The sequence below is a fragment of the Semicossyphus pulcher genome, unplaced genomic scaffold (assembly GCF_022749685.1).
Source record: "Semicossyphus pulcher isolate SPU_LCO1_2020_fin unplaced genomic scaffold, fSemPul1.0.p SCAF_17, whole genome shotgun sequence".
NCBI classification, from domain to species: Eukaryota; Metazoa; Chordata; class Actinopteri; order Labriformes; family Labridae; genus Semicossyphus; species Semicossyphus pulcher.
Window position 1 is genome coordinate 13296249 of NW_027211681.1, and position 14372 is coordinate 13310620.

A 14372-nucleotide genomic window follows, 5' to 3' on the forward strand; every position below is an offset into this window, starting at 1 on the left:
AGGTTAACTGAAGATGAACTGATCAAACAGTGACCGGATTAAATGGCTTTTGATGCAATTTGACATAAATAATCTTAAGTGAAAGCAATGGGAACAAAAAGTGTAACAGTCACCCTCTAGTTTACATGTTTCACCTGTTTTCTTTTATTGTGTTGGTCCAATTTTTGTGTGTCCTCTCCTTATACCCTTCATAACGTGCTCTTCTCCTCTGTAGTCCCCTGGAGGTGCAATGAGTTACCAACCTCTGCTGAGTCCCTTTCCACCTTTAAGAAGCTCTTTCACAAACACCTTAATGATATTGAAGCTATTGATGATGATGACATTGAGGATTAATTGATGTTGATTAGGATATTCATGATGATGATGATGATGATGACTATATTGACCTTGTTGATGTTGTTGATGATGATTAATATAAAAAAACAAACAGAAAAGACGCCCTCTGCACAGCCTGTCTGCACCTGTGTCCGGTCGCACTTGAAGCTGTTTGTGGGCACTTTGTTCCCTCCTGTCTTGATCGTTGCTTGTGTTGTATTTACTTTCAGATGTATGTCGTTTAGGATAAAAGCGTCTGCTAAATGAAATTGTAACATTTTATTTAGCGTGTTTTGATTTGACTAATTTGGCTTGGATTGTTAAAGCATCCTATGATTGTGACTTCACACTGAAAGAGTTAATGCCAGAACATAACACTGGATTTGATCTGTCTTTAGACTTTACTGCTCAGTTCACACATTGAACCAAGAGTCTAAGGACAGAAGGAATGTGATTTTTGATTTTAAGCACTTTAAATAATAATTATCATGATATAACTTCACATATTTTCACCCTCAGTCCAGCTGACATGAATGTTGCCTCAAACACAACACACAGTGTTTACAGTCAACAGTGGAAAAGTGTGAGACAACCTGTGAGCCACAAAGGAAGTCTACATAATACTACATACTACAAGTCTACTTACATAATACCTATAGCGGCACATTTTTATAATGTTAATGACTATAAACGATTCCATACATTACACAGTTCTGTGTGTAGCATCTACAGGCATGTGAGGGATTCAGGATCAGGGCGTTTCTCTGCAGCATATCAACAAAAGGAAATCATGGCGAGGAATGCAGCTAGGCGACTTTCTTTGCTGCAGAGAGGAGAAAGAATCAGAGAGGGTGCATTTTTAATCAGTCCAGTCATACAATCTCTCTCTCTCTCTCTCTCTCTCTCTCTCTCTCAGGGTGCGTCCACCTGTCTGGAAATACAGATACCGTTTCTGTTGCTAAGAGTTACAGTTTGTGTGGCTCAATTTCACTTACTAAATAAAACACAAACAGCCTGTTGAAATGATTTAACTTTCAACCAAACACAATAAGAACACTTTTGTTGAGAAAATGCTGTAACAAGCACAACATGAAGTACTATTCACGATGAAGACATGTGACCTTACTTTTTATAGATCACGTTTCAACACTGTCCAAAACAACATTAAAACGGTTGACCAGAAATTGTTCTTATAAAATTCCTTCTGAAACTTTTATTGAAATACATGACCCTCCTCAAAAGATGGAGTTTGGACAGCTTATCATGAAATTATTCATATCAAGATTTCATTTTCCCCCTCAGCACCGGCACGACTTCTCGTCGAAATTGGCTCAAAAAGCTGAGCTTGTGGTGACATTTTTAGAGAGAGAGAGAGAGAAGAGAAGATCATTAAAATGGTTTAGTGCTGTAAAATTGTATACTTACTTCATGGTGACATAACATCTGCGTGTTAGGCTAAATGTAGGACGAAGATACTAAATCTCAGGAGCAGCAGGTCTACGGCGGTGCTAGCTAGCATGGTGTTAATGCTAACTTAAGCAGAGTGACAAAGCCAACATGCTGATGTTTAGGATGTATACCGTTTATTTTTATTTGTTAACGTGCTAACATTTGCTAATTTTCAGTGAACACAACGTGCAGCTGAAGGCTGATGGTAATGTCATTAGTTATAATAAAATGTCATTAGTTTTGGTATTGGACTGAAATGTATACTTTATGAAGGCCCCAAAGCAAAAGTCAGACGACCACTAAAGATGATCTGAGCCAAATGGCATTTTATACAGAAGACATTTTTCTCTACAACATAAATGTCGTGGATCCTCAAAATTATTAATATTTATCCTCAGGATTTTAAATTAAACTAAAAGTACCATGGCCACCCATTTATTTTATATGTTTTGTGTCTCTTTTTGTGTTAAAGAATAGTTTGTGGCCTGGTTGGTGTCTTTGTGGTGTTATTTCCCTGTTTTTCTGATGTATGATAAGAATTATACATGAAAGGTGACTACCATTACACAGAAACATCTGTAAAGGGGGTGTTTAAGTCAACATGCTGATGTGAAATCTGAGTGATTTAAATGGACCAGTAACATCCTCAAGTTCATTTTGAAACGAGGCAAAGTAGGCATGGCAGTGAAGTATCTACACGCCTCCAGATTCCTCATTTGAACTGAGAGGAAACAACAAAGGTGGAAACACATCGAGGGTGTGTCTGTCTCTTTCACTGAACTACACACAGACATACAAAGCTCTGTTGTCTGGTGAAGTCTTAGAAAGCTTTGATGCTTGAACTCAACCTTGCCTTTTTTATCTTATTTTAGAGCAAATACTGTTCTGTGCTGTAAAATACACCTGACCAAGGACATCTGCCCCTCAGCAAACAATTATGCAATTTCTCCCTAGCAGTGAGAATATTTACTTCGATGCCTTTCATCTTTCCATCACACATCAGCTAAATAAAACCTGATCATCAGCTAAATAAAACCTGATAAACATTAATGTAAAAACACTTAAAATACTTTGTGGTTCTTTCTTATCTTCTTCCTGCAGATAAGAATTTATCTCCTCTCCATCAAGGCTCGAATATCTTCATCACATATCTGAGTGTTTCTGTAGCGACAGAGGAATGTGTGTGAGGATGGTGATGACAGACAGCAGATAACACATCGGGTACAGATGACATGTTGTAGGGTTTGAAAGGTAATTAATCATACAAAATACAATTAACTTTGATACTAAAATGAAAAACTTGCATGGATGGATGTGTTCGATTAACAAATGCCTTTATAATCATTCATAGCTATGAAAAAAATGCATATTGACAAAGTAAACATTTACACATTCACACCCTGTGAAGGCATCCTACACACTCCTACTCACACACCCAGAACACAGGTACACAAGAACAGTCACACCTCTGTTCTTCCTTCACAAATTCAGCTTTTATTTTGTATTCCAAGAAAAAAAGTTTGTTGAAATTAAACTTTTTTCTTCTCTTAAACATGGTGCTTAGGTCGAAAATAATCCTAATGGATTTCGTCTGAAGAAATGAATGAATAACGATAAGCGAAGCCAGTATTTGGTGCAAATGTATTTTTTATTATAGGCCTGAAAATCAAATCAAATCATACATTCTCTTCATTTAATTTCTCTTTTTCAATTAAGTTTCAAACTATTTTAGTGTTTGAACTACTCCAGCACATCTTGTGTCTTTAACATTAAACACTGCAGGGGAGAAAAAGAAAAAGAATTAAAAACAAATATGATAAAAAAATTAATGAGCAAAAAACTGTTCAATGTTGAGGGAGTGACATCACAGACAAAACAGGTCCCTGCTTTGGCGTGGACATTGTAGCTGACAAACAGGTGACAACAAAAGACTTTTCTAGCATTACAGTCCATCGTCACACATGTACCTATTGATGAAAACATTACAGTCCTACTCGTGACGGACAAACAGGCGTGGTGCTGTGACAAAGGACAGGCTGCCAAAACTCCCTCCAGCCCTAAACGAATGTTGCTTCCTACAACAAGGGTTTTGCTGAAATGTATATAAAAATGTCAAAATAAAAGCACGACACGAATTAATGACAGTTTGAAGAGATGTCCTCCTTTTAGGTTACATCGAGGTCATAAGTATTTTTAAATGTCAAACAGGACAACATACAGAGTAAGAAACCATTTCACACTTTGATTCATGGCTTTTTGTTTCATCATCCTGTTGATGCATTTAAAACCTTCAAACGTTACTCCAGTTGTTCCCTCGCTTTCTTCAGTCTTCCTCCGTTTGAAGAGGCCTTGCTCTTGTGAATTGCACACAACAGAAGACTAAATACTGCCAAATACTCTCATCTTGTGCTTTTTAACAGCAAAGTTAAAGCCCCGTGTCCACTAACAGTGTTTTTTGCACTGGCAGCACCCATGATCTCAATTTTAGAGCGCGTCTCACCGGCGCTTACTGTCGCTATGTTATACGTCTGTGAAGGTTCTCAGTCATTCAGGTCATGGTAATTCTAAGCTTAATCCAGAAGGCAACTGGACTTGGGTGGAATTCTTTTACAGATCTATAACCATACTAATGACCTACAGAGGCTTATATTTCTAGCTCCGTCCACCAGTCAGTTTAGAACTGAAGAAGCCTTCAATCAAGTCCAGCTGCCTTTTGGATTAAGCTTAAGAGTTGCAAGGATACAAAAGTTTTCTCGCTACACTTCTGCTTCCCTCGGTAGTGACTGTTAAGTCTGTTTTAAATCGCTCTGTATACTTAATTCCTGCTTTTATTCGAGGACATTTTAAAAGAAAACGTAAAAACGATGTAAAACGAGTCGTGTCCTGGTATTATAGCAGCAGCACTAGACAAAGAAATCGTTCCCTCAAAAAAACGATTGGTTTGGTCAAACGAAGTTGATATCTGAAGTCCCGCCCCTTCTTGATTTTGATTGGTCGGTGAGGGAGAAGTGACACTGATGAGTTTTTTCACTGAAAACGCTGAACTGCATTGGTTTTGTTTAGAACATAAGAGCTGCAGCACAAAAAACACCATTAGTGGACACTGGCCCTTAACATTGTATTATCAGTCCCCTAGTATCCAGTTTTTTCTCTGAGCCGTCTCCAAGGTGATGCACCGTCAAAAAGAGGAGAGACCAGCGCAAAGGGGATGGTCAGAAATGTGATGCAGATCAAATGTTCTAGTACAGTGAAACTATGATGATGAATAAAATAGCTTCAGCTTTACAAAATAAAATGTCACATGATATCCATGGTATCTGATGAGTCAGTCAGAGGTACCATAGAAAAACAGCACTTAAGTCTGAGAAAGGATAATAAACAATCTTGCATAAAAGAAAAAACTGAGACACGATCACATGAAGGCGCTTTGATAACAGTTTCAAAAAGACGAAAAAATAAACAATATTCATGACGCGGTCTATACTTAGAGAGCATAGCATGGTAACCTGTTAAACTTAAAAGTCAGAGACATCTCAATGGCTCTAGTTAAGAAGGGAGCCTTCTATGATCCCACACAGCCACATGTCATAACTGAAGATGGCAGGGGGACTTGGGTCAAATTGCTTCTTGAAATTGTTTTAGTTACTTTTCTATAAACTTTCTCGAGAGTTTGGACCAACTCTGCCTTCCTCAGAGCTGCAAACTCCACTCATCTTGCACTCAGGCACTAAAAATCAAATATTAAAGAAGCTCAAATTATTCTAATCAACAACTGACACATGTCTGGTTGTTTCTGTAGAGACCAAAGCCTGGGGATGTATTTAGCTGCCGAAACCAAAGATGCCCTTGATGTAGCCGGTGAGGCCGCCCTTGCCCTTCTGCTCCACCTTGTCATCCAGCGGTGGGAAGGCCACGTGGTTGAGGGCAAGGTCGAAGAACAGGGGCTTGCAGGGGATTGGCTGGAAATCAGGAGGGAACTGGACCAGATTGGGCTGCTTTCCTACGAGGGTGGAGTCGAGGCGGAACGTCTCCAGGCGGTTGCAGAGCGGCTGCATGAAGGAGGAAGTAAAAGGTTACCATTACATACCAGCAGATAATTAAGATCATCATATTATCCCCATCAGATAATTAAAGTCTGAGTAGGAATTCATTAATCTCATTGAGGAAGAAGACATTCATGTTTTTAATCCCACCTACTAAACTTTCATTGATTTCTGATCATGCACCACTGATACCCTTCTGTCCGTCTAATAGTGTCTTGATTTGGGTCCATGATGTACTTCCTCCTAATGAAAAACATTGACTACATCCTATCATACATGAGGTGTCTCTTGATTTGAGCTCTTACCGTGTTGTCTTTCACCTGCTGCTGAGAGGGAACTTCAGCCGTCTCATCAGTGTCTGAAACACAAACATTACCTCAGGGTTGAACACAGAACAGAAGAGCAGGACCAAAGGTGTTCTCATAGTGTAAAGACAGATGAAGTCGCTCTCACCTAAAATGGCAGCAGCTTGTAGGGAGTACTTTTCAGCACTGACCTCAGCGATGAGCTCCTGGACATCAGGGAGATCCTGCAGAAACCAGGAGATACAACCGACACTTGAGTCTTACGCAAAATCATTAACTGTCGGGTTCAAAACCAGAGTGTTAAAATGCATATGTAACTACAGCATTTTGTGTGTGTGTTTTTGTGACCAACCTTGAGGCTGTTGTTCAGACTCTTGGCTTTAGACTGCACCTCCTTGGCGTACTTCAGCACCCTCTCATACAGCACCAACGCCTCGCTCCACTTCTTCACCAGCACGTAAGACTGAGCTATAAAGAAACACCTGGGAGAGGTACAGAGGAAACGCATTAATACCCGAGTATGTATTCCTTTATAGAAAATATATGTATGAAACAAATCTTGGTAGTATTTTGCAGAAAAAGTGCTGGGAAAAGTGTCACATCAAAAACGGTCTGACCTGTAGGCCTTATAGACGAGCGTCTTTAGAGAAACCTCCTTCTGGAAGGTGTGGTCATCCTCCAGACCCTGCAGGGTGGAGAGCTCAGCCAGACTCTGTAGGGACGCACGAACAAGAGGAGAGTTAGGGAGGTGATGCAAGAGACAGGAAGATGATGTAGGGAGAAACAGAGATGATGAGAGGAATTGACAGACTGTCAAACAAGGCTAAGTACACATCCCGTCACTGATGACAACACAGATGTAACAAGTCATCACACAGCTACAGTGAGAGGCTGAAACACTGGCAACTTAGAGCCGTTATTCATCTTATAATGACGACTTAAATAAAAGTTATTATGGAAAACTATTTGGACACACTATTTACTGAGAAACACGTCTCCATCCATTATGATAAAAAATATTGACCTGCAGGATGATGTCATAGAGGCGGATGAGGTCCTGTGGGCGGGGTCCTCTCTTGTTCTCGTCAGCTTCGGGCTCCTTCAGTTTAGCCTGCAGAGTGTGAGCCATGCTCTCATTCCTCTTCACCAGCGTGAACAGCTTGATGTAGGTCAGGTAACTGTGAGAGGAGAGCAACCAGGAAATATCAGCGGGTGGGACGACTTCTGAAAGGGTGGGCTTGGATATTTCAATGGTTCAATTTGACTAAAATGCCCCTTTCCCAACTAAATGAGCGCGTTGACGTGGGTTTTTTAGACCCGGTAGGACCTGCTTATAGATGCCGACTCTCTCTGTTCCCATTGCCAGTGAAGTACACTCTTTTGTGCTGCGCCACCATCACTGTCACAAACGCGCCGGAGACGGGGTTAGTAAACAGTGAAGATGTTACGGTGGTTAGGTCTTTATTGTATCCATTACTCAATCACTTGGTTTATCAAACTTGGCGCCGACAAGTTTAGAACGATGTGTGAGTGCTGCTTGGACGGAGACGGGCAGAATTTGTAGCCGAGATGACAAGGAGTCGCAGAAGTTACAGACGGCGCATAGCATCGTGTTGGAATGGCGGCGGAGATTAGCGTGTTGACATGGGTTTTGTGTTCCCATCATTGCCGATCAGAGCCAATAATTCCCCGGGTCTACCGAGTCATTTGACCCGGGTCTGAATGCAGATTGTAGCCTTTGAAATTAAGCAAAAAAGCCGGGTGTTAGCGGGTTTTTTGACCAGTGGGAAGGCGGCTAAAGAGACCTTTTGTTTTTGTATTACCAGGCTGCCCATTAATGATCAAACCCTTAAACATTCATGTTTTTTCACTGCAAAAATCTTGTCATGTTGAGATTTGTCTGGACATTCATCCATCTAATATCCAAACCAGCCAGATTATTCAATCAAAGAAAGGATTAAATAATCTTTATTTAATAATTGACTTGAAGTCTTCACTGATTTTAGCTTCTCTCAAATGTGAGGATTTTCTTCTTTGTAATGATTCAGATTTAATTGATAAAATATATTTTCCTTTTTAGTATGACAGAAAGTAATTGGAGAATAAATCAATATTATATAATCGTTTGTTTGGGTAAGGAATCAAAGTTTACAGCTGCAACTGAGATTGTATTAAAAGATAAAGGTGTGTTGGGTCCGGTTTGGACATTTACAAGCTTGAGCAAAAGTCTTGACTATAGTTCATGTTGTTTCTTTTACCTGTGCAGGAACTGCAAGTTGGACACTTTGCCGCTGTCAGCATCAGAGCTCCTCTCTCGTTGCTTCTACAGACACAAGCAAAAAAACAAAAATTCAAACTCACGTCTTAAGCGTTTGTCTGCTGTGAATCAAACTGATGACTCTGCTCAAAAAGCAAACATGTAGATAAACAAGAAATCACACTCCTGTCCTTCACTGACACATGTCAGCTCTCTGAACTTACCGCCTCACTCTTGAGTTCCTCTCTCACAGCCTGGATGGTGTCTCTGCATTCGGCCAGCAGAGTCTCGTACAGATGCTCTTTGGTCTCCTCGTTAGATGCCTGAACGACAGCAACACTTGTTAAGATTTATCGTGAGCAAAGCAACATTTCTGACTACAAGGTCATTTTGAACATGAGCCTTCCTGTCAGTGGAGACAACAACGTTTTGAAAGGGTATTTTATACCTTTATTAGACAGCCGAGAGGAGGAATTACAAAAGGTCCAGATGTTTTCTGGGACTTTGATTCTTCTTCACATTTGCTCAGGTTACCCACCAACGTGAGCTCCAGTTGTGTGATCTCTGGTGGTGTGTGCAGACGCAGACATTACCAATAAACTGTGAAACGATCCGAACCTTGACTTTTGTGATCCGCTTCACAATAGCACAGAGCTTTTAAAACATATTCAGCCCTTAATTTCCATGAAATGAAAGTGTTTTGTCCATGTAATGTTTCCAAACTATAGCCATGTCAAAGTGCAACGTTTCACAAATTCTACCTCTGGCTCAATCAGGGAGGATAAAGAATCCTGAAAGTGTGTCAAAGGGTTTCAGGAGGAATTTGGAAGTGAAAGACTTGACAAGAGAAAACATTTGAAATATTCTGAGCAGCAAACCTGAACCTGAAGTGAAGCTTTTAGAAATGTCCAGGGTCACCTATGTCACACCAAGACTGAAAAACTGTAGACATTTTGTCCTCAATATCTGAACTCAGACGTTTAAACCATTTTATTAAAGGCTGCACAGCTCTAATAAACGTCAATCATGCAAACACAAATACTTCATCCGTTCAGAAGTCGTAGTAGTTTGATACGAAGAGCAACAGTTAAATCCCGGATGTGACAAACTCGGGGGAGAGACGCAGGTATGTGGCCCGGCAGGCTGCGGATACATTCCTGCAAACAACTCAGACACGCTGGAGTTTCAGGGTTCAGATCTTTGTGAATGACAGGATTGTTCTTCGCCTCCCCTTTCTTTCACCAGCACACACGTACAATAGGCCTGTGTTGCTCACGGTGTCACTCTACCATGTGCGCCGAAGTCAACAGGACACATTGTAAATAATGTAAATTGGAAAATGTAGGCGATAAACAAGGGAGAAAAGAGTAATTCTTGTTTTTTATTCTTGTTTAAATCTAGAAGTCTTTGAACACTTTTGTGCATGACGTCACATCAGGCTGCCCTCATACAACCAGAAGGCTGATGTTATTTGGTGGCACACACTCGTGCCAACACCCTGGTAACGCCTAACAAGACCGGCTCAACCTGTCGAGCATTTTTCTGTTGTTCAGAGGGAGGGCTGGACGGATAAACTGATTAGGAGGAGACGACTGAGCTCTTCTACTGGGACTGACGTACAGCCAAATACAGCGTTTCCGTTCCCCAGAGACAAAGGCCTCAGGATCAGGTGTAAAGTTGGGGTGTTAGTTTAACACACTCTTGACTATTTCTTGAGCAATTGAGGACACGTGTGACTATATTTGCTAATTCTCAACATTCATTCCTTCACTGTTTTTAATTATGGAGGCCTTACATGATCAAGCAAAACAACAGCAATAATTCTTCCCACACATTCTGTGACTATCCGCTTAAGAATGGACTCCAAGGCTCCACTTTGGTCATAAAAGGGCCTCTTTCAAACATAAAGGTGTCAAGAGATAATAATGCTAATCTGTCCTACTAAAGCACCTGCTGGGTGTTGTCCTGTATTCATGTGTGGGCTGAAATGCACAGAATGCAGTCGTGCGATGAGCGAGGCTGCATGCCAGAGTTCTGAGTGGCTGTGGGTGTGTCTGCGAGGGTGTGCCGAGCCTTTGGGTGTCAGAAAGTTTGAATAACGAGCTGTGGTGGCAGTACGTAAGGGGACACTGTGAGACATGTGAGAAAGAGGAGAGTGCCACCTGCTGATAGTTTAGGAGCTGCGCTGGATGTTGCAAAGAAGAGGTGCTCGGCTCAAATCCTACGCCCATTTTGAAATGTGTTGATTCTGATTTTTGCTGATTTGCGTTCTGATGCGGCATGAGCTGATGACTTAGACTACTCTGTCTGCTACAGGGTCAAAATGCTTTGTTCTTACCTTCCTTATCACAGAGAAAAACAGCAAAAAACAGGGAAAGGGCAAAAGGGATGGAAATGCAACTCCAGTTGGAATAAAACCAGGGGGCTCAGGATAACACAGGTTTTAGGCACACAGAGTGTAGGCTTAGGTTGTTATCTTAATATGACACTTGGTATCTGTATAGACGGAAGGGTTCACAAATGTTTATCAGCACGTGGTCCATGTAGTCTTTCATTTTGTGCAGCCTGTGGACAGTGGATGTAGAAAGTATCATTTGGGCTTTAGCCAAAGGGACACCCCAGAGATGTGATGTATTGATACGAAGAGCTGCAACAGAGAAGGGCACTGCAGTTTGTTTTTACCTCCTACAAAGTAGGAACTGGCAAAATACTAACCTGAGCGATAGCAGCCTCATTGTCTGCCAGACCCAACAGGAAGATGCGGGCCTTGTCGATCTTAACAGGCACTGTCCGCCCTCGCCACTCCACCTCACTCATGGTGGCCGCCTGCTTGGTTCTGGCCTGAGTGATTAGGGCCTGAAGAGAAGTAAAAGTTAACCGGTTATACAAAACATGGATTTTCTGCCCCTTTGAATTTCACAACTAATCTTGCTTTACTTTATATTAGTAGCTGCAAACAAATTTGCTCTGCTTACATTTATCGAGACAACATTTAATCATGTGTGCGTGTTCGTACCCTAGAATGATTTTAGGCAGCACCTACACATGAATTATGACTGTTGTTACAAGCATATAAACTAATGTCTGACTCCTGTGTGTTTACCTCTAGTTTCTCAGCCATCATGCCTCCTCCTCCTCCAGTCAGTCTCATCTGCATCAAGTCATTGATGGCGTTCTGATCACCTGCAAACAGGTGGGGAGAAAAAAAGGAAGTTACTAAAAGTCTTACATGGCTGAGGGTCAGTTCAGTTTCCCCTGCTGTATGTGTGCGTGTGTGTTACACACCAATGTTGTAAGCACAGTAGCGGATGTTGGGTGAAATCTCGTCCACGCGCTGGCGATACAGAGCTGCCATTTCCTCTGTGAATGCACTGGCCAGCTTCTCATAAATGGTCCTAATAAAAGAACATTACATTGTTACATGATATTTTTCAACTATCATTAAAATTCATACAGTAAACACATCCACTGATTTTATTAATGCATCAAGAAACTGTGGAGAAACTCACTTGCACTTGTTGAAGGCCTCCATGGCACGCTTCCACTCCTGCAGCTCAAACTCCACCATACCTGTCAGGTACGCAGTGTAGGCCTACAACACAATACATCAGCAGTTTTAAGTGGCCGTCGTGAGAATAAGAAAATCTGATTTTGCTCCCTGTAGCACGGCTTTAAATAATAAGATGTATTTTAAGTAAGTATGTATGCAAGTTATTTTGTCAGACACCGTAACAAGCATCATCAAAAAGTGGTACAGTAAAAGGACAATGTGAAAAACTAGAAACACTTTTGGACCTTTCAGGTTTCCTTCTCATAGTTCATGTACCACTCTCATTCCAAACAGCACAACATCTCTTAAAGCAGGTTACCTGCGCCTCAAGTTTTGTCTTGGCGTCGACTCGGGGGCTCTCACAAAGCTTCTCCAACTTCTCGCTGTGCTTGGCGGCCTTGCGCAGTCGTGCCAACAGGTGAAAGCGCTTACGTGGCTCTGTGTTGGCCTCCTGCTTCAGCTGCATAGCGTAACTCCATGCACGCTCTGCCTCCATCAAAACCAGCAGCAGATACCTGAAGGGAGCAAGGTTGGGGCATCAATTAATCGGTAGCACATTTTCCCAACATTTAGAGAACACATTCAATGTTTGTATCAAAATGACAGCAGACATGACAACTTTGGTATAAACAGGCCAAACTCCTCTGTAATGCGTTAATTATCCGGCTTCAAACAGAGTTTGTCTGAAAAATTAGTATTTACTGTACAATAAGCTCCTCCATCACATCAGCCAGTAAACGGCACATGAACACTGAGTGAGAAGATCCATTTCTCACCTGCTGTCAGAAAGCATTTCCACAGTTATTTTCTTCCCGATGAACTTGTGCCGGTTGCCCATCTTGAAGCCAAGAGTCTTGCGCAGGCGACGCAGTCTGCGGGAGCAGTAGCCCCTGGACAGAATTACACAAATGTGATTTAAATACATTGAATGAATGATGCTATAAAAAAGTGAATTTTCAAATTGGTTTGTCACAATGGTCATGACAAACACACAGTCATGTCATTATCACGTAAGTAGAACTTATGGTAAAGTTTACTGTAGTAGATTGAACCATTTCACCCTGTAAGAGCCTTGTACACATCACAGTGTCATGTGAACCATATGGCTGCAGAGGTTTGCATAGGTACAGCTCCTTAATGTACAAAGCAAGTATTTGGTCACCAATATAAACACAGAATCTGTGCACCTGCAAGTGCACAGCTCAGTTATACAATACTGGACGGTTCACTGCAGACACCTCTGCAGCTATGGTCCAGTTGGTGCAGTGATAAAGGTCATGTTTGATAGGACACAACTCACCTGTATCTTTGGTAGTCTCCGTGTCTGAGGCCATGCTGCTGCTGAGACTCCTTGATTATTTGTAAAACTGCGATTAAATGTTAAGGGACAACCTCATCTACGTCTTCACACACACGGTACACTTTGGGAACATTTGTCATTCATATTCAAGAATGAAGGTGTCGGTCATGGTAGCACTGAATGACTGAGACAGTCTTAATGTAGTGCTATTATATGTTGCACAAACGGCAACGTAACTGCTACTGAAACTCGGGTCACTAGTTACAAGTGAACAAATCGACATGTCTACAGCATCACATATTAACAAACATTCAAAGTTGATTAATGTCATCTGACTTAGAAAAGGGTTAGACAAGCAGAATATGTCTGCTTTTCAAGCCTCTCACTAACAGTTGCTTCAGTATGACACGTAGCCTAATAGCGCTAGCTAACGTTATCCTCCAACTGAGCTAGCTAGCGAGCTAACGCTAGCGTCATAGCCTGAAACAGATTTATCGGAGCAAACACCAAACTGCTAGAACACATTTGGTGCTGTGAAGGATACTTTCCAGTCCAAGTCCTCCATCCGGTGAATTTTCTTTATTTTCATCCATGAGGGAAACTTTAGCTTCGTTTTGCTTGTCTGCGGCCATCTCTAAATGCTAATAGCTAGGCGGTGGTACATACACATGCTCAGTCAGAAGCAGAGCTAGAGACCAATGACGGCACAGGGAGGGGCAAAACTATGTGCAAATATCGCGAGATTTAACTAAGTTTATTTTTGTATCCCCTGTGCAGGTTGCTCCTACAGGAAAATGTCTTAAAAATGTACTTGAGGCAAATACATCTGCACCTGTACTCTTTACAACTAAAAATACTCTTATAAAACAATATATTACTGAAAACAGAGATGATCTATTATGATATAAAATTCAACAATGAAGAATAGCACGAGTAAATCAAGGGAGAGACCCACGAATTACATGCCATATACTCCAAATATCTGGATTAACACAAATTACTTTGAAGTTAGATTTTGGTGTGACTACTAACGCATATTTTACCTAATTCCCTCCTAATTCAAAGTTCCTGTCGCACTCAGAAAAAGGATATACTCAATAAATGAAGTTCATGTAAAATGACTAAAAGCTCATAATCAGCAACACAATGGGCT

At 41.2% G+C, this 14372-nt stretch overlaps 1 protein-coding gene across 1 annotated transcript; it reads right to left on the bottom strand.

Annotated features, from left to right (window-relative positions):
• Positions 1 to 3393: 3393 nt before the first annotated feature.
• Positions 3394 to 13874, bottom strand: srp68 (signal recognition particle 68). The gene is made up of 16 exons (XM_069666729.1): positions 13764 to 13874; positions 13220 to 13286; positions 12696 to 12809; positions 12239 to 12434; positions 11879 to 11961; positions 11655 to 11764; positions 11473 to 11552; positions 11085 to 11225; positions 8594 to 8692; positions 8371 to 8435; positions 7137 to 7290; positions 6730 to 6824; positions 6465 to 6594; positions 6261 to 6336; positions 6113 to 6165; positions 3394 to 5813 (listed from the first exon to the last, which is right to left on the bottom strand). The coding sequence occupies exons 1-16, from the start codon at positions 13849 to 13851 to the stop codon at positions 5586 to 5588; spliced, it is 1779 nt and encodes a 592-aa protein (XP_069522830.1). The 5' UTR covers positions 13852 to 13874; the 3' UTR covers positions 3394 to 5585.
• Positions 13875 to 14372: the final 498 nt, after the last annotated feature.